We start from the raw sequence: 20780 nt of genomic DNA on the forward strand, positions 1-20780 counted from the left end.
GTAAAGTGGCTCCTACACAACCATTCGGCGTCGTGTTCCGGGCACAACACACACTCACACATTAGTTCCGGTGAAACATGTGAAGCCTCAGCGGGGTGACGGTGGAGTGCTAGCCGGCTAACACACCGATAAACACCGCTGTTATCTCCCGAACAGTCGCTGCTCGACACCCACTAATCAACGGGACCAGATCTGAATGGAAACTATTTTAAATTCAATTATCTTTTGATTGAATTAGTCAAAGGTTATTTGTGTGTTTGTGTTATTTTATCAAGCTAATGTGTAGCCTCCCCCCCCCCCTCGGCTAACATGACATGCTAGCTGTCATGCAGCAGCTAATGCTAACAACTGCTAGCACGGTTAAATTACACGTTTTTCAAAGGGACCCTGGTCAAGCAGATATATATATTTATGTGTGTACATTTACTTATACTTGTACTTTACTCGAGTTTTTATACAATGGTGCTTTTACTCCTCAAAGGGAATTATTGTATTTTTTACTCTTGTACATTTATTTGACAAGTTAAGTTCCCAGTTCCCTTTGTTTACTAAAAGCTGGAGCTACTATGTAAGCACTTAAGATAAGATCAAACTTTATTAGTCATTGTCACAGCAGCAAGAGTCTGAACGAGGCATCAGTGAGTAATCATACTTACAAGTAAAAAAATATATAAAACAAACAGAAACATCATAATGGAATAAAAACTATTATATAAGCAGTAAAGACAAGGACAAGATATGAGAGTCTGTTCAGTCTGTTCAGACTTTTACTGTGTGTTATAAGGACTTTTACTTTGTGTTATAAGAACTTTTACTGTGTGTTATAAGGACTTTTACTTTGTGTTCTAAGGACGTTTACTGTGTGTTATAAGGTCTTTTACTTTGTGTTCTAAGGACGTTTACTGTGTGTTATAAGGACTTTTACTGTTTGTTCTAAGGACTTTTACTGTGTGTTCTAAGGACTTTTACCGTGTGTTATAAGGACTTTTACTTTGTGTTCTAAGGACTTTTACTGTGTGTTATAAGGGCTTTTACTTTGTGTTCTAAGGACTTTTACTTTGTGTTCTAAGGACTTTTACTTTGTGTTCTAAGGACTTTTACTGTGTGTTATAAGGACTTTTACTTTGTGTTATAAGGACTTTTACTTTGTGTTCTAAGGACTTTTACTGTGTGTTCTAAGGACCTTTACTGTGTGTTCTAAGGACTTTTACTGTGTGTTCTAAGGACTTTTACTTTGTGTTCTAAGGACTTTTACTGTGTGTTATAAGGACTTTTACTGTGTGTTATAAGGACTTTTACTTTGTGTTCTAAGGACTTTTACTTTGTGTTATAAGGACTTTTACTTTGTGTTCTAAGGACTTTTACTGTGTGTTCTAAGGACTTTTACCGTGTATTCTAAGGACTTTTACTTTGGTAAAGGATCTGCATACTTTTTCCACGACCGCTTTTTGTTGAGGTTTCATTTCAACCCGAACAATGAGTCGGCTGAATACAGTCGTTATGAATACAGTCGTTATCCTTCTTAACCGAGCTCTGTTCTCGCTGCTGCTGTGCAAATATTGACGCAGCGGCTGAAACCAGGAGCTGGGACGTGTGAATTCAAAGCTCATGTAAGGAGGCTGCTGACAAACAGAAATAGTTCACAACACGTGTCTGACGGGTTTAATTGTACATATGCAGGTCATTTATTTACAGTTCTGTGCTAAACACGACCCCTGCAACAGACGATGAATATGAAACTCAAATCTTAATGCTCTTTCTTTTTATTTCCTGTACTTGAAAAAAAAAGGAACTGTAGTTGTTGCATGAGAAACAGTTTGTGTCTCACTAAGACAGAACTTGTGGCGACAGGTTGCAAACACTTGAACAGTCTTATTCTTGATTTCCCTATAGATCAGTATTAGTTCAGACATATTTTAAACCTGTGTTTCAGAATCAGAATTCTTTTATTCGCCAAGTATCTTTGCACATACAGGAAATTGCCTTGGTGTGGTTGGTGCACTGTACATAAAACATAAAACAACAATTGGACATAAAACAACAATATATACAGTAGGACAACAATATATACAGTAAGACAACAATATATACAGTAAGAAACAATTAAACCTTCTATTCTTGTATTAGATGTTAAAATAAACATATCTCACTTATTGTTACTACTGTTCTCAGCTCTGTAAATCAGGGAAGCAACAATCCTGTGTTTGATCTCATATCTCATCCTCTGTCTTCTCTCTCTCATTGTGTCGCAGTTATAAATGGGAAGCTAACGACGGCCTTAACAAAGTGAGCTACACGCTGAAGCTGTGCGAGTCTTCGCCCTCGACCGCCTGCGGCCCCGGCGCCGCCGTCTGCGCCCTGGACCTCGTCACCGGCACCAAACAGTCTGTGGGTGAGTGCAGCCGAGAGGAAAACGCTGTTCGTGGTTCATGTTTTTGCAGTTGCATCACGTTCTTCTATCAACCAGGTGTTGTGGCATCATCGCTGTGAGTTCAACACTAAAGATAGAAACTGTGGTCGGTAAAGTTTGAGCAAGATGTTTGACAGTTTCTCCTCAGGTGCTGTAGGAGTTTGTTTTCTGAAGTGTCTGTGATCAGAGAGCCGTGGTTTTATAAGCAGCTGGTGAAGTGAAGCCTCGGTGGTTTGTCAGCTGACGCTTCGCCTCACAAGATCCACGGCGAGATTGTTTTGATAGAACTTGACATTTTGTGGCTGAAACTTGAATTCTTGAGACATAATAACCACTTGTCTGTTGCTCCATTTTTTTTCTCAACTTCTCACGTTGTGCAATTCTAGAGTCATTTTTGTGCAACTGGAGGAAGTAGAATGTTTGTTCATCTTAATTTAGCTGCAGAGTCTGAACTGGTCGAGCGTTTTTATCGATAGGATCGCAATACTCCACATGATGTCATCTGCTCCGTGTCTGGCTGGTGGGATCAGATGGATCCTTGTTTAGACTGCATGACTGATGACTAGAGTCGCAGCTTCTGGCTGTTCAGAGACGCTGATTAAACCACGTGGATGTTGAGTCACACACATCATTAAAAACACAAGAGGCGAGTTCAGAGCCCTGCTACCTGTTGTGTTGTCATGGTGACTCTTACCCTCTGTAGCCCGAGTAAAGTTTGCTAATAAAAGTTTAAACTTTGCATCGCTGCCGTCTTTCAAACTTTTCAAACTCTTCTGTTGTTTCCGTACTTTGGACGTCACTCGCTGCCTCTTGTGTGAAGTTGCAGATTTCAGCTTTAAAATGCAGCTTTGCAGGAAAAAGATGATATATGACATATGGTATCAAAGAAAACATGACCCCCTCTTTCAATTTGTTATTTACACTTATGATGCATGCATTTTAGATTTTTAATAATTTCTGAGACCATGTGTGGATGGATATTGGTCTGCAGCTAATGCATATATTGATTATTTGATGGTAAGAAAGATGATCTCCTGGTTATCAGGAGTGTAAAAGATTGTTTGCCTCTCAGCTCATCGATGACTCATCTTAGGAAGAGAAGGGACATTATTATTGGGATTGTTAATATCAAATCTCGTAAATGCTGAGTGCTGAGGTCAGACGTGACCTGTGAGATCTTCTCTTGACGCCCAGGGAAACGCTGCTGTATGGATCTGTCTTTCAGAGCTTTATCGATACGTTAGCACATCTGATCTCTGAGCTGATGAGGCTGAATCTGCTGCTGCTGCTGTGTGTGTGTGTGCGTCTGTGTGTCTTTGTGTGTGTGTGTGTGTGTCAGCAAGATCCACGTCGCTGCCCCAGCTTTACTCGTGTGATTTAGACATTTAGACCTGGAAACATGAACCAAAACCACAGTGGATCTGTATAATAAACAAGACAGGATAACACACAGCTCATATTTCTTAGATGGTAGGAATATTCAGTGTTCAGTATTCAATCAATTCCACATCAAGAAGAATCTAGGGCAGTTTTTGGAGAGTTATTTATTTCACGTTTGTCTTTGTTCTTCTTTCTGAGCCAACCACCAGCATCCTGTTAATCGGTGGTTGTGTTAACATTGTGTGTCCTCATTGCTCAGTCACACTCGACTTCCAGTGAACAGAGACGCTCCTGATCGCAGCTTAATAACCTGAACGTAAATCGATTTAAGCTTAATCTAAAGCAGCAGCCCTGCCTCTCTGAATGGAAGCCCCTTGCTCCTGTAAACGAATTCAAACTGATTTAAAGTTGGGGACATTCCCAGATTGTCTTTAATTTGTACCTGAAGATATTACGTTTATTGGGAACCTGGTCTTGCTGTGACGATCGGGGCAGTTTCTCAGTTTCAGTCACGTCACTTTCTTTGACCCTGAGCTCTAAAGAAGACGTGCTGCCAGACGGAGTTATGTCCAACTCCCACAACAACAACAACTTGTCCTGCAGACCGAAGCCGTGACCTTCCCCCCGGTGACAAATTGGTGTTTGCTCGCTCTCGGCCAGAAGACGGGCGTCATCTGACTCTGATTTCCAAGCGTGACAAAACGCTGTGTCTCTCACTAAAGGCTCTGAGCTGAGTTTTGTGTTGCAGGCTCCTGTTCACGGTACAGTTTGTGTCCAGGGTTTGTACTTTTAGGATTTCCTCATCAAGTTAGAGTCTTTTTTTCTCTCAAGAGGAAGATCACATATAGAAAGTGTGTCAAAGCAGTGTGGTCAGATGGACTTTAATCACACTTCGTGACTTATCACATGACTCAGGAACGCACCGCGAAGCATAAAAGCTGGACGACACGAATAGACTCACATATCTCCCCCCCCCGCTCTCTTTCTGTTGGCTGAAGTTAAAGCTTTGTTCGTGCTCCGTGGTCCGAGGCCAGACGTGGTCGGGCCTCTCACTTTGACATTCACGTCTCACGTGGTTCCTCATATCAAAATCTGTCCTCTGACCTAATGTGAGGACAGTTGTCTGTTTTAGATTTTTTTATTACCTCCACCGAGGACATTATGTATTCAACCCTTACTCATGTCCTGGGGAATAATTGATTTATCTTGAAGAAGAAAAATCAGGCATATTTAGAGGACTGATATCTTCTGTGCAATTTGGTGCAGATCCAATTCAAAAATCAGGATCTTGTGAATTTAAATGTAGTTTACTATCAAACTATTTGTTTTTAAGTGTTCAAGACAGTTTTCAGGTCAAACTCCCAGTAAAACACATATGGATCTATTTGTTTACTGATTGTCTTGTAGGTTAATCATTGATCAAACGTTCCAAACTGTTGACCTGACAAATATCGTAAAATAAAAAGATCATCAGAATATATAATATAGATTTTATATCTTCAAACTTCAGTTCACTCCCACGGTGTCGTCTCGTGCTGCAGCCGTTTACAGTCAAATCTAATCTACTGTACAACACCTGCTCATCTTTAAGCAGTGGACAGACACAGATAGACACCAGCTCGTGAAGAGAGGTGAACATCAAGCTGATAAAGATCCAGATATTTCCACCAGGAGTCAGAGAAACTTCTAAACTTCAGACCTGAACAAGATGGAGAAGACTGGACTTTAAATTTGTAGTTTTCCTGAAGGAAATGTGCAGTAGAGTAATTCTTTCAGTCTTTAGTTCCAAAAGACACAACGATCACTTTTCAGTTTGATTCAGAAGTGATCAATCCACTATCCAGATTTCCTGACAACAGCTTGTTGTGTTTCGGTGTTAGTAGGTCACAGTGTTGCCCAGTCACATTCTTTCATGGTGTCATTTTGAGAGGGAGTAGAGAACACGCACTCTCATTCACACGTTCAGACGCTCACACAACTTTCTCTTCAACCGCCTTCAGAGGAAAAACTTAATACAAGAGTTACCAAAGAAATGAGAGGTCAAGTATTTCTGTGGAAGATTTGAAATTTAACAGAGAAATGTAAATGTAAAGGTAATATGTTCATTTATTAAACACAGACACTTTGAGACAGTTAATTACAAAGGGCTTAAAGTGCATTTTAAATTAGTATAATAAGTATAAACCAACAGCCGCTAAGATCTTTAGGAAGAAAGCAGCAAACCATCAAAACTAAAACCCTTAAACTTCCCCTTATTTCTCCTCAAACAGTCTTAATTATATGGACGACATAAAGAAAACCCAGGTTGGATCCACTCTGTCCCAGTATTATATAATTCTGCGTAGCAGTCATTCAAACTGAACTAGATTTTCCAGCCATAATATATCCAGGTCATTGAACAAAGGTGGAAACAAAGGCAAATGTTTAACCAGTTATCTTGTTTGGCCACACAAGCAGGAAATGTTTACGACAAAGAAATCACTCTCCAATCAGCAGTGTCAACGGTTTGAATTAATTTAAACTGTTGACACTTAAAGCAGCTTTAAGAGGTGAAATTAAACCAAAGTTTTACATGTTGATATTAAGTGTATACACCCACTTTAACGCAAGTAGTTTTTAAAACAATTTCACCTTTATTGATGTGTGCAGGGAAGCAAATGGATGTAAAAACAACTAGAAAAGAACGACCACATGTAGCATGAAGAGTAAAAACAATATTCCAGTAGTTGTTATGGTTCGTTTTTCTTGTCTTGTGATAAACTTCCTGGAAGAAAGAAACTTATTATTCATTCTTATTTACACATTTCTCATTGTTGATGCAGCATGTGAGCGAATCACAGTTTCACATCTACACATCGGCTTCTCTCACAGAGTTCAGTCTGACTTCTGTGACCCACTGAGTTTATTTAGTGGCAAATCAAGTCCGGGGGTTCACCCCGGACAGTTCCCACAGCGGTCCCATGATAAATGGACAGGGTGCACTGGGAGAATCAGGATATTAAAGCACAGAGGTCGATCTTGTGTATTTTGTTTGAGTTTTCAGGTCAGAAGACAGATATTATTATCGGTCAGTAGCACACAGAAGTATCCAGTCTGAGAGAGGGAGGCTCTGTGTTTGCTACTTTTCATACTTTCAAATGGAAATAACCGTGAAACTTCTTCATTTTAAATCTGTGTGTTTTGTTCCACAGCCACAAAATATTACAAATAAATGAATTTCCTCATGTATGTTGAAGACAAAAGGCTTTAAGAACGTTTTTTTAATGTTCTGTGGTTGACTGTGTTTCTCTGTCTTGATGTCCAGGTGAGCTGTCGCTGCAGAGGCTCTCTGGCTCCGTGCTGGATTTCAACAGCACAACGAAATGTCCAGAAAACAACAACAACATACAGACGAGCATCAGCTTCCAGTGCGGGAAAACCATGGTGAGCTGGATCAGAATCAGCACATGAAATAAAACATGTCGCCCCTTAGCCAAACTGAAACTAAGATTGAACCCCTCCCAATATCTCTGAGTTTTCATTTCACTCAACAGAAGTAATGATGAACTTTTTCTTTCACTGGAAAGAAACTGTTTGTTGTTTATTCGCTGCAATGAAGGGGAAGAGAAGCTAAGAATGGAAATAATCACCTCTGCTCCAGTGAGTCTTAACGTTAGAGGGGCTGTGGTTTCTGAAGATGACTGAGAGGTGGGCTGACATGGGTGTCACTTCCTCTTGAGTTTCTGTTTCTGCAGAATTGAATTGAACTTCACACAGTCTGGAGAAATGAAACTGAATGAAACGTTAAAAAACTCATGTTTAACATTTATAAGAAGATTTGAGGGGTCAATGGCAGGTCAGCTTCAATAAGCCTCAGCAGAAATGGGCCACGGGTGAAAAGTTGTTAAATAAATCAAAGTTTTTGTAGTTACTTCAAATTAAAAATAACCTTTTTGAATGATTTATACAATAGATGTGTATAATAATTATGTAATTTCAATGCCTCTGTGCAGGGGACCCCGGAGTTTGTTGCTGTGTCCCAGTGCGTCCATTACTTTGAGTGGAAGACGTTCAGCGCCTGCAAGAACGGCAAATTCAAGCCGCACAAAGAGGTATGTGGTGGAACATCTGATACCGAGGTCGACTCATTGACGAGAGAGTTTCATGTGTTAGAAAGAACGAAACTGTGGCCGGATCTGTGAAGGTGTCATGTGTGAAAGAGAGAGAGAGGAGGAGTCAGGGAGGTGTTAAAGTGGAAACGCTCCTGTGAGGTTTGAGTACGAGACACGTGTTGAAGATCCAGTTAATCTGAGTTTAACACAGAATAATTGGAACATGTGAAATCAAGTGATGTGTGATTCATTGTGTGAAATTAATTAAATCTACGTGTACATTTCTGAGGCAGATGAAATGTGAACTAGGGCTGCAGCAGTCGATCATTTTACTAATTGAGAAATCCATCCATTCATCAAATGCCTATAAAATATCTTTGATTTATTAAATGGCAAAAGAGAAAAAGGGACTTAGCTCCTGTGTGTGTCTGTGTGTGTCTGTGTGTGTGTGTGTGTGTGTAGGTGCCCTGCTACGTGTTTGACTTGGATGGGAAGAAGCACGACCTGAACCCGCTGATCAAAGTGAACGATGGTTATCTGGTGGACGACGGAGACGACAACATCGACTTCTACATCAACATCTGCCGCAGTCTCAGTGAGTGACGGGTGGAGGGATGAGTAAAGTAGGATGGAGATATGTGTGCAGCTTTTATCACTTTTTAAACAAGTGCAACGTACAGAGTGAAACTCACATACTGTAAGTTTGTATTAAAGACTTTAAAAGATAGGTCGGAGCCTTTTATCTTGTTGCACATAAACCTGCATTTGATAAAGTATTGTTCCTTCAACCACTCTGACAAACCAGGGCTCCTTCTGTTTAAATTACACCTAAAAGTCTGTTTTGAAATCTTAAGAAATCAAATCCCCAGACTGTAAGTATGTGACTAAATATGATATAATGTCTAATCATCATTCCTGTGAGTCACTACCATCAAGGACCTGCTGCAGGAGCTTTACTTCCATCCTCTCCTCTCTCCTCCTCTTTCAGACCAGGCAGATAAACCCTGTCCCGAGGGCTCGGCTGCTTGTCTGGTCACCAGCCAGGGCTCCTTCAGCATGGGCTCTCCCACCAGACCCCTGGAGCTGGTCGACAGCGACAGGTGACCTCCGAGTGAACGAGACACACTTCCGTCTCTTAAAGATCTGTTAAAGAACCTTTCCAATCAGAAGATTAATCATTTTATTTCTTCACTTTCTTCCCCTCCTCTCCCTAAGTCTGAGGTTGCAGTACGAAGTGAGCGCTGGTTCGACTCCTCCTGAGATCTGCAAGGGACACAGTCCTGCCGTCACCATCACGCTCATCTGTCCGTCCAGCAGACATTCAGTAAGATCCGCTCATTCACGTGTTTGTCCCTCCTCTAGTTATTATTTTTTTTTTTTCATTGTTTTTATTGCAGTTTTTTGTTTCTATTCAACAAACAAACAGTGTCTACAAAACTAGACACAAAACAAACAAGCACAAAACATACATGACAGCTCTTACATAAGGGATGAACATATGGCATGATACAATAGGTGATGAATCTCACAGTGCACGAATGTCATTCAAGTCCACAGCAGTCCTTTTAATAGGGTGGAGGAAAGGTCTAGACCGATATAATCCAAAAATGGGCGCCACACTCTGTAGAACTGATCTACACTGTGATGTATGATGTTGGTGAGATATTCCAAAGGGATCAATTCATCAATTATTTTGCGCCAACCACAGACAGAAGGGACCTTGTCGCTAATCCACTGCACAAGAATATTTTTCCTAGCTGCAAATGTTAAAATATTATTCAATCTTTTGTTCTCCTCTAGTTATTAACTGATCCGTGGTTTACTGTAAATGTAATGTCTCTTTCCACAGGGCAGTCCTCCGAAGATGACGGCGGAGTCTCACTGCCGCTACGAGGTGGAGTGGGTGACGGAGTACGCCTGTCACAGAGATTATCTGGAGAGCTCCACCTGCAAACTGACCAGTGACCAACACGACATCTCTATAGACCTGACTCCTCTCACTCTGAGCTGTAAGTCATTCTCTCTTATTTTTCCTCTCTCATTCCTGAAGAATGAGCAGTTTCTTGTTTTTATCGGCAGAAAACAAACACTCCTTCTCTTTTCATATTATCCACAATCACATGTGTAAACTCCAGGAATGATTGGCTGTTGCTTCTATTATCCCGGTTAGAGGAAGTAACTTCATGAGTATATGATTCTGACCTTCCTGATTTGTGACAGCTCATTGAGGCTAGAAATAGAAAAAGCGCCCTTTTCCACTTTTAGCCCCAGTTCATGAGCAAAAATACCAGATGATGTCGACTCAGGTTATTGCTCAACTGGACGTCTGCTCGTGTGAATGTGAATCTCTGAGGTCTTTAAAGGAATAGATCCACATGGTAAAGAAGATCGACACCAAACTTTTCATCTAATCTGTGTAAATTCCATTAATACACAAGTGTTTTGTACAGATTGAACAAATCGCTTCCAGGACATTAATATATTAAGACGACAAAACTAAATACCAAACTATTCCTTTAGGTTAATTAAGTTTTATACCACATTATTAAATTATTCTGGAGTTTTGCTCTTTTCAGGATGTGAAAATAATACAAGAATTATACATGTGGTTCTGCACTAAATCAGATGAATCAAATCAATATTCATATTAAACAATCCTACTCAATCAGATATTGTGAATTGTAGTAAGAAGATGATGATGATGATGATGATGATGATGATGATGATGATGATGATGATGATGATGATGATGATGATGATGATGATGATGATGATGATGATGATGATGATGATGATCCTCCTCCCTGCTGTTTTGTGTGCTGCAGCCTCTGACCCGCAGTACTATGCACATTCTGAGGCCAGTGACGGGTCTGAAAACTACGTGTACTACCTGAGCGTGTGCGGACAGATCCTCAACAAGGAATGTGGCGAGGCGCCGTCCATATCGTCCTGTCAGGTGAAGAAGAACCCGCCCATGAGCAAAGTGGCTGGAAGAAACAAGAACCAGACGTTACGGTAATGTGTGTGTGTGTGTCTGTGTGTGTGTGTGTTGTTCATGCTGAGTCTGCACAGATTTGTCTTTTTGTCTGATTAATTAAAGGCTAAATTCTATGTTTTCTGTCTCAAGAATTATTCCACTGACCAAATGAATAATCCAAAACTTTGAAATCAACAAACAAACACTCACAGAAAATCAACACACGATCTAATAAATAATGATTCCTGCACATGACTTATACACTTCATGTGAAACTTCTTCTAATTGTGATTTTCATAAAAATGATGAATAATCTGATTTTCTATCATTTGATTCAAGGTTATAATCTTTACTCTTTTCTCCTCTGCAGTTATTCAGACGGAGATCTGACTCTGATCTACCCGGACGGGGACAGATGCTCCTCTGGATTACAGAGAATGACCATCATCAACTTTGAGTGCAGCAACAATGCATGTGAGACTCTTTATATCGTCTTCTATGTTCTGTGGAAGGGTTTGACAACTCAGCCCATTGACGCCACCTGGTGGTGAAATCAAGTATCACAAGTTTCCAAGTGTTTTTAAAAAAATTAAGTTTCTCTCCTCCTGACTGAATCGTTCTGTAAAATCCAGATGGTTCATTTCACCGGTGATGCAACTTATTCTTCCTCGTTCTGGTTTCCTTTTTTCCCCGCAGCCAACGGCGGCCGAGGGAATCCCGTGTTTGCCGGAGAGACGGACTGCACCTACTACTTTGACTGGGACACGTCCTTCGCCTGTGTGAAGGAAAAGGAGGATCTGCTGTGTCGGGTCAGAGATGGAAACAAACACTACGACCTCAGCCCTCTCACAAGATACCCTGGTGAGCGTCACAGGCTTTCTGACAGGAGGAGTTCAAATATTCTTTTTCTAATTCTGCTAAAAGTGGTATTTTTTGTACTTCCTTAAAGAGCTGCACTGAAGATTTGCACTATAAGTGTCATTTTTTGCCAATTTTTAAGTTCTACCTCTGATATTGTGACATTTGATGATGCATTTATTGTAATGTTTTAGAGAAAAGTCTTTGTTTGCCTACATTAATGTTTTCCACTTCCCTCCCACTGACTCTATCACTGACTGAACCTTCCTCTGTGTCTTCGTCTCTTGTGGTTTCAGAGACAGACGACAGTGGGAACTGGGAGGCGGTGGACGCTAACTCTCCAAAGCCGGACTCACGTTTCTACCTGAACGTCTGTCACAAAGTCGTCCAGACGGGAGGAGCCGTCGGCTGCCCGGTGAACTCCTCCATCTGTGTCGTGGGTAAGAGACGATCACTCTTCAACACACAGTATCTGAGGAGCACCTCAGGCAGAATCCTTCACTCGGACTCAAGGAGGACCTGTTTGGGAACAGTCATGCTAAACTTAAATAATTGTGCCTCTTTTCTACCTTGACTTGAAACAATTTCTAACCTTCAGAGTGGCTCAAAAACAAGTGAGAATTATTGTTAATCTTGTTAGTTTATATTTAACCTGATGATTGTGTGTCTGTCTCCTTCAGATAAGGATCATGGGCCCATCAGCCTGGGAAGCTTCCTCTCGTCGCCCCAGAAGACAAAAGTAGGGAACGACATCCAACTGGTTTACACTGATGGGAATTACTGCATCAATAAAAAGACCCGGATCCAAACTATCCTGACCCTCAAGTGCAAACCAGGTCGGTCCCACGCAGAGATAAGTTGTTGTCTGTCCTGCTTTGTGATTTCTGTGTGTTTGTGGTGTTGATTCACCCTTCCTCTCTTTCCTCCTCCTCCTCCTCCTCCTCCTCCTCCTCCTCCTCCTCCTCCTCCTCCTCCTCCTCCTCCTCCTCCTCCTCCTCCTCCTCCTCCTCCTGCAGGAGATCTCGAGAGCGCTCCCGTCCTTCGCAGTGTTTCTAATGACGGGTGCGTGTACGAGTTGGAGTGGTACACTGCCGCCGCCTGCGTGCTCTCGAAAACCCAGGGAGACAACTGCAAGGTGGAGGATCCTCAGGCTGGTAAGACACACACACACACACACACACACACACACACACACACACACACACAGACCCACACACACACACCTGAAGAGGAAAAACACTGGAGGGAAAGAGGAAATTCACCTTGTTTTTAATGCTCAGCTGGTTCAACACCTCCTGAGAACTCCTCTTTAACGTTTGCTTCTCCGCAGGTTTCTCCTTCGACTTGTCGCCTCTCTCCAAAAACGGAAGCTTCTACAACCTGACCAGTGGAAACTACGACTACTACATCAACGTCTGTGGCCCGGTCAAAGCTGCAGACTGCCCAGGGAAGGCCGGAGCGTGCCAGGTTGAAAAGAGGTGAGAAATAATCTCTTAAATTGAAGATGAACCTGCAAACTCAGATCTTTATATGACAATTAACTTCCTACAGCGATCTTCTATTCTCTTCTTCTTCATGGATATTATGACTTCAGCCTCAATGTGTTTTTTTCTTGCTCTCCAGTTCGTGGAATCTCGGGGATGCAAACGCTCATCTGTCATATTACGACGGCCTGATCCAGCTGTCGTACACCAACGGCTCCCAGTACAACAACAAGGAACACACCCTCAGATCCACTGTCATCTCCTTCCTCTGTGATCCAGAAGCAGGAGCTGGAAACCCCCAGTTCCAGGTCACTTCCTCCTTTCCTTTCATCGTTTAAACCATGTTTGAGCTCGTTTTTGATTTTTTTGATGAATTTGAATCCTTTTCTTGATTTTGTGAATCCAGGCCGAAGACAAGTACACGTATAACTTCCACTGGTACACGTCCTACGCATGTCCTGAAAGGCCCCACGAGTGTTTGGTGACAGATCCCAACACTTTTGAGCAGTACGACTTATCCAGGTAAAACACAAACCACAAATAACACACATTTCTTAATACCAGCGAACCCCTCTACCAACAACTTTTCCTCTTCTTGTTCCCAGCCTGTCTCGCTCCAGCACCAGTGACAACTGGCAGCCCATGGATTTGTCCGACCAGAAGAAATACTACATCAACATTTGCCGGCCTATCAACGCTGTGCTCGGCTGCGACCGCCATGCGTCCGCCTGCCAGATGAAGTTCGAAACCAAGCAGGTCTGTAACCGCTTTATTCAGATCTGCACCAAGTTATACAAACTGATAAATATTAATGATCAAGATCCATTAATTAACAATAGTGAGTGAGAAAAGGTGGAAAAAGTCAGATTAATAAACACCTCTGATAAGTTTCATGGAAAATCCGTCCGGTATCTTTTGTGTAATCTCGCTTAGAAATGAACAAACAGGGATGAAAACATAACCTCCTTGGTAGAGGTCATAATGTTATCATGGGAAAAAATGTAACTGACGACGGTCTGCCAGCAAATGCAAAGTGTTCATGGTCGCTGATATGAAATGTAATATCATCTTCCCCTCCTCTGTCCTCAGGGCTCCACCAAGGAAGTCGTGTCCATCAGTAACATGGGGATTTCCAAGAGAGGGCCGGTCATCGAGGGCCGGGACCGGCTGCTGCTGGAGTTCACCGACGGATCCGTGTGCATGTCCGACGGCCAGAAGCTCACCTACACCACCCGCATCCACCTGGTCTGCTCCAGGGGGGCTGGGGTAAGAGAATGGAGGTCAGACCGTGAAGTGGAACACAGCCTGTTTGTGAGCGGTGTGTAACTGTGTGTGTGTGTGTGTGTGTGTGTGTGTGTGTGTGTGTGTGTGTGTGTGTGTGTCCCTCGCTGTGCAGTCGACCGGCCCACGGTTCCTCATGTACCAGAACTGTACGGCCAACTTCATGTGGGAGACCCCGGCAGCCTGCGCCATCAGAACCACCAAGAACAATGTGAGTTCACCGACACGACAACATGTCTCCAGTCTGACAGTTAATCTCCACATTTTAACATTATCGGAATAATTTAAATAATGATCAAATGTCTTCTCTGTGTCTCAGAGCTGCGCCGTCACAGACCCCAACACCGGCTTCGAGTTCAACCTGCAACTTCTGGCTTCAAAGACGGGATACAAGACCACTGCAAACGGGAAGGACTTCCTGGTAAGACTCACAAATACTCAGGAAATAAGCTCTCGCTGCTGTTTTAATGTTTTAATGGTTTTTAAGACTACTTATGAACTCTCTGCCTGTCCCCACCCTGCAGGTGAACATCTGTGCAGAGGTGGCACAGTGTGGAGCTGGCATGGCCGGCTGCGAGCTGGAGGAGGGGCGTCCCTCCAGCCCAGTGGGGGTGGAGAGGTCCCTCCAGTACTCCACCGATGGGCTGCTCCAACTCACCTACAAGGGGCCGCTGGACGACCCCACAGGTAACCAGCACTGGAGATCAGTCTAAGACTTAGAGAGGGGGGTCGTCTTCGATTTTTTTTTGAGATATTAACTTTATTCCCTCTCTGATTTTATATTTTCCCTTCAGCGACTCGAGATACGTTCGCCATCAATTTCGTGTGTGATCAGAACTCTCACCCGGGCTCGTTGAAACTGGTGCGAGAGGGTTTGAGCTCTCTGGCCACACACGTGGTCCACGACGTCCTGTTCGAGTTCTCCACCGCTCTGGCCTGTGTCCCTGCTCCAGTGGACTGCCAGTTCAGTGGTATGGACACACACAGACACACACAGACACACACACAGACACACACACAGACACACACACAGACACACACACACACACACACACACGCAGTATATGATGTCTGAAGGGCGTCAGATTGTCTTTTGTAAAAGTTATTAAATGAAGAACATCTGATAAAAAGGACTTTTTGTCATCCTCTTGATAGTATTTTTAAAGGTGAAACAAGTTACAGAAAGAGATGATGTGTAAATATAAAAGCCCCGGCCCTCATACACTGTGTAATTCTACCTCTCTGCCCCCCCCCCCCCAGATACTCAGGGTAATAAGTACGACCTGAGTCACCTGACCCGGGACGGAGACGACAGCCCCTGGATCGCCATCGACACAGACTCGGCCAAATCACGCAGCTTTTACATCAACGTCTGCAAACCTCTGCCTCCCGTGAACAAGTGTCCAAGTCAGTCTGCGTCCGCTGCTGCTGCACCGATCGTCTGTTAAATCTTTTGTGTTTTGTTTTTTTTGGATGCAAACATTCTGGTCTTCTCTCTCCAGTCGGCCCCTTGGGAGCCTGCGGTGTGATCGATGGTAAAAGTTACAACCTGGGATACGTCCTGTCGACGCCACAGGTGGCCGAGGACGGCTCCATCAGCGTCCTCTATCAGAACGGAGACGTGTGCGGCGCCGGATCCCGATACTCCACACGCATCATCCTGCAGTGTGACGACAACCCGGTGAGGGACTCAACACAAAGTGGATTTATGAAGCTTTTTTAAAACCTTTAAAATATGACAATCAAAGGATATAAAATATATTAAATCTAGGGCTGGGCAACGATTAAAAGTTTTAATCGCGATTAATCGCATGATTTCCCCGATTAATCACGATTAATCGCATTTGTATACGCAAAATCCAATAATGAATTAAAAAGTAGTGTATAGCGCAATTTTATTTTCAATGTTCTGCCATATGAACGAAAGTGCCATAACATTTGTTGTGCAAACACTTTTAACATCAGCATTTAATACAGTAGCAGTTAAATAAAATATTCAGTGTAAATCTCAACTTAACAATGTTATCAAAGCAAATACAAAATTAAAGCTCAATGCCACTGCCAGGGCATTAATGTTATCCTCTTCGTTATGAAACATGTATACTCCTCCCTGCGTCTAACGTAGTCTGCCGAAGCTCCGCTCGCTGTTTCCTTGAGTGATTTGCTGATATCAACTGTGTGTTTTGCATTCAGGTGATATTTTAGACTGGAAGTGCTCCGGTGATAAGAAAATTCACCTTGGCTACAAATTACTTTGGTTCTGTCGACTCCGCCGTCTGGAAGGACTTTAAAATGAAAATGGCCATGTAAAAGCTCCGTACCCTTATCCATGGTTGCTTATCCGCCAATTATTTTCTTTTTTCCGGTTCCGCAGCAGTCAGCAACAGACTTTCACAAAATAAAAGCCTGACTTTCACAATAAAACAAAAAATAATCAAACTTGAGTTAATGCGAGATAAAATAATTGTCTGAGTTAAATAAGTGATGAGTTAACTCGAAATTAACTAGTTAACTTGCCCAGCCCTAATTAAATCACTGACAACGTGGCGGTTTAATTAATATTTTTGTGTGTCTGAATTTCCAGGGCTCGCCCATGTTCGACCGTAAAGACGGTTGTGAATACGTCTTCATCTGGAGGACGTCTGAGGCCTGTCCCATCAGGAAGTCTCAAGGTGAAAACACGTGTTCCTAGTGTCAAGACAAGTTTAGACATGAAAAAACTTCTGCTGTTGGATGATTTATGCAGAAAAACAAAACTGCCGGATCGGTTAAATCCACCAGGTCAGAGGAGATAACGAATTTCTTAGAGAAAGACGAATAGAGATAACTGACAGGGTTCGTACGGTCATGGAAAACCTGGAAAAGTCATGGAATTTAAAAATGTGTTTTTCCAGGCCTGGAAAAGTCATGGAAAAAAAAAAGAATCTCCCAAACGTTTTGGAAAAGTTATGGAAATTTGTTATATTCATATTTTCTTGTCGTTCATTTACGCTGAGTTTTAAATAATTCACATGCTTTTAAAGAAATACTCTCAAAATATAAGCAGGCCTACTTGGGTTTGTGTCATTTAAGGTATACTGTCCGCCTTGGAATTCTCATTGTTAGTTTGAATACTACATTTTGTCACTTTTTTGCGTACACACCGAGATTTCACAAAATGTTCGGTCATGGAAATTTGGTTTAAAGTTATTGAAAAGTCATGGAAAAGTCATGGAAATCCATTGGTCAAAATGCGTATGAACCCTGAACTGATCTTTGGTTATTGTCCGTCCAGGTGACTTGTGTCGGGTTCGTGACCCAAAGAGCGGCTACGAGTTTGACCTGAGCTCTCTGAAGGGACGAGACTACTCGGTGAGGAGCGGACGGTACATCTACCACCTGTCCGTCTGCCAGGGGCTCCAGAGAGGCGTCTGCACCAAGAAAGACACCGGCAGCGAGACAGTGTCCTCCTGTCAGGCGGATGGAGACCAACACATGATCGCAGGTACGGGAATGTCCTGATCTGTCATCGAGTGTTCGAGTCGTCGTCCTTGTGTTCATCTCTTTTGTGGGTTTTCACGCGTGTGTATTCGTCCAGGAATGGCAAACCAGATTCTGAGCTATGTGGGAGACCAGCTGATCCTGAACTACACCAACGGAGACACCTGTCATAAGATTTACCAAAGATCCACAGAGATTTACTTCTCCTGCCACCCCGACAGACATCCGGTGAGTTTCACACGCACTGACAGACACACTCAAACAGACAAATGCGCAACAGACAAAGACACAACAGACAAAGACACAACCCCCTTAGAGGAGGGAAACATCTGCGGATACATGAGATACTGATATAAATGTGAGTGTTTTTCTTTAAAATACAGAAACGCCTCCCAGCTTGTTAATCAAGTTGCCTTATTGTGTGTCTGTGTGTGTGTGTGTGTCTGTGTGTGTGTGTCTGTGTGTGTGTGTCTGTGTGTGTGTGTCTGTGTGTGTGTGTCTGTGTGTGTGTGTCTGTGTGTGTTTCACGTGTCCAGGGAGCGCCACAGTTTATCAAGGAGACTCCAGACTGCACCTACCTGTTCAGCTGGCCCACGGCTCTGGCCTGCGTCCCGTTCAGAACCACCAGCTGCTCCTACAAGTAACAATCCTCCACCTCCTTACTCCTCCACCTCCTTACTCCTCCTCCCTCCTTACTCCTCCACCTCCTTACTCCTCCTTCCTTACTCCTCCACCTCCATCTCCTTACTCCTCCACCTCCATCTCCTTACTCCTCCCCCTCCTTACTCCTCCACCCTCCTTACTCCTCCACTTCCTTACTCCTCCACCCTCCTTACTCCTCCACCTCCATCTCCTTACTCCTCCACCTCCTTACTCCTCCTCCTTCCTTACTCCTCCACCTCCATCTCCTTACTCCTCCACCTCCTTACTCCTCCTCCCTCCTTACTCCTCCACCTCCTTACTCCTCCTCCTTCCTTACTCCTCCACCTCCATCTCCTTACTCCTCCTCCCTCCTTACTCCTCCACCTCCATCTCCTTACTCCTCCACCACCTTACTCCTCCTCCCTCCTTACACTTACTCCTCCACCTCCACCTCCTTACTCCTCCTCCCTCCTTACTCCTCCACCTCCTTACTCCTCCTCCTTCCTTACTCCTCCACCTCCTTACTCCTCCACCTCCATCTCCTTACACCTCCTTACTCCTCCACCCTCCTTACTCCTCCATCTCCTTACTCCTCCACCTCCTTACTCCTCCTCCTTCCTTACTCCTCCACCTCCATCTCCTTACTCCTCCACCTCCTTACTCCTCCTCCTTCCTTACTCCTCCACCTCCATCTCCTTACTCCTCCTCCCTCCTTACTCCTCCACCTCCATCTCCTTACTCCTCCACCTCCTTACTCCTCCTCCCTCCTTACACTTACTCCTCCACCTCCACCTCCTTACTCCTCCTCCCTCCTTACTCCTCCACCTCCTTACTCCTCCTCCTTCCTTACTCCTCCACCTCCTTACTCCTCCACCTCCATCTCCTTACACCTCCTTACTCCTCCACCTCCTTACTCCTCCTCCCTCCTTACTCCTCCATCTCCTTACTCCTCCACCTCCTTACTCCTCCCTCCTTACTCCTCCACCTCCTTACTCCTCCCTCCTTACTCCTCCTCCCTCCTTACTCCTCCATCTCCTTACTCCTCCACCTCCTTACTCCTCCACCTCCTTACTCCTCCACCTCCATCTCCTTACTCCTCCACCTCCTTACTCCTCCATCTCCTTACTCCTCCTCCCTCCCGTTTTACCCTCATTTCTCATCCAGGAGTATTTATTTCTCATCTGTACCTGTTCCCTTTACACTTGTTTAGCTTCTTGTCAGACAGTTTAAACTAGTAAATAGCCAATAGCATTTATTATCTACAGTAATTAAAGCCCCATTAGCAACATAACCCAGTTTAAATATGAATGGAACAAAGTTTAATTGTCGGAAAAACTGAAACTTAAAACTTAATTTGCAATGTGGGCGATTCAAGAGTTAATTACATTGATTTTTTTTAACACTATAATAGGTTTATTTAAAATGTGGCAAAAGCTATTCAATTTCATCTGGATGTTTCGCTGCTGAGTTAATTTAGTCTGAATTTCTTTTTTTAACTTTCCTAAAACAGATTTGAAGTTATTTCATACTCGTCCCTCCGGTTCAGAAATGTGTTTAAACCTGGAGTGTGTGTGTGACAGAGATTTCAAAGCCTCTGTTTGTCTGCTCTGTTCTCAGCGACGGTCACGGACACTCGTACGACCTCTCACCTCTGGCGTTGGACTCTGGGAACTGGGAGGTTGAGTCCTCGTCTGTGGACACGAGGAATCGATTCTACATCAACGTCTGCAGGACGCTGACACAGCAGGGAGGTCTGTGCTCTTCATTCAGTGAACAGTGTAGCATCTAATCAGATTTTACTATGGGCCCTGATTGGTCAGTTTTATCTGCCTTGATGACGTGTTGCTGCTGTGACTGTACTTTTAGATGTCGTCCTTATTTTACTGTCTAATTACTTTAAGCAACACACAATTCACACCTAAAGCTTTACACTATTGAACCAGCACTAGGGATGCACCGATCCGCTTTTTTCACCTCCGATACAGATACCGATATCTGAGATTTAGTATCGGCCGATACCGATCCGATACCGATACTAATTAAACAGTCGGATTCCCCTGGTCCGCACCAGTTCTAAGTCACCCGCGGGCGAGTTCACCAACTCAAACTGAGCAGGGCGGGAGATCCGGACCGGGACCCGTCCGGCACCGGGGCGGCGGAGGGACCGGGAGCGGGAC

At 43.5% G+C, this 20780-nt stretch overlaps 1 protein-coding gene across 1 annotated transcript in view; it reads left to right on the forward strand.

Moving 5' to 3' along the window:
* The window catches only part of igf2r (insulin-like growth factor 2 receptor), a 34258-nt gene that overhangs the window by 447 nt on the left and 13031 nt on the right, over positions 1 to 20780 (forward strand). The window contains exons 2-30 of the mRNA XM_061091038.1: positions 2253 to 2392; positions 7095 to 7213; positions 7783 to 7881; positions 8344 to 8476; positions 8870 to 8981; positions 9097 to 9205; positions 9731 to 9890; positions 10707 to 10896; positions 11229 to 11332; positions 11555 to 11719; positions 12013 to 12156; positions 12397 to 12552; positions 12733 to 12870; positions 13047 to 13194; positions 13340 to 13508; positions 13607 to 13722; positions 13806 to 13956; positions 14290 to 14466; positions 14597 to 14692; positions 14801 to 14902; positions 15006 to 15168; positions 15276 to 15452; positions 15742 to 15888; positions 15984 to 16162; positions 17066 to 17153; positions 17756 to 17965; positions 18059 to 18189; positions 18498 to 18601; positions 20221 to 20354. Of these exons, the coding sequence (XP_060947021.1) occupies positions 2253 to 2392; positions 7095 to 7213; positions 7783 to 7881; positions 8344 to 8476; positions 8870 to 8981; positions 9097 to 9205; positions 9731 to 9890; positions 10707 to 10896; positions 11229 to 11332; positions 11555 to 11719; positions 12013 to 12156; positions 12397 to 12552; positions 12733 to 12870; positions 13047 to 13194; positions 13340 to 13508; positions 13607 to 13722; positions 13806 to 13956; positions 14290 to 14466; positions 14597 to 14692; positions 14801 to 14902; positions 15006 to 15168; positions 15276 to 15452; positions 15742 to 15888; positions 15984 to 16162; positions 17066 to 17153; positions 17756 to 17965; positions 18059 to 18189; positions 18498 to 18601; positions 20221 to 20354 (4061 nt within the window). The remainder of the gene's footprint in view (positions 1 to 2252; positions 2393 to 7094; positions 7214 to 7782; positions 7882 to 8343; positions 8477 to 8869; positions 8982 to 9096; positions 9206 to 9730; positions 9891 to 10706; positions 10897 to 11228; positions 11333 to 11554; positions 11720 to 12012; positions 12157 to 12396; positions 12553 to 12732; positions 12871 to 13046; positions 13195 to 13339; positions 13509 to 13606; positions 13723 to 13805; positions 13957 to 14289; positions 14467 to 14596; positions 14693 to 14800; positions 14903 to 15005; positions 15169 to 15275; positions 15453 to 15741; positions 15889 to 15983; positions 16163 to 17065; positions 17154 to 17755; positions 17966 to 18058; positions 18190 to 18497; positions 18602 to 20220; positions 20355 to 20780) is intronic.

This window comes from Limanda limanda, chromosome 18 (genome assembly GCF_963576545.1).
Source record: "Limanda limanda chromosome 18, fLimLim1.1, whole genome shotgun sequence".
Lineage (NCBI taxonomy): Eukaryota > Metazoa > Chordata > Actinopteri > Pleuronectiformes > Pleuronectidae > Limanda > Limanda limanda.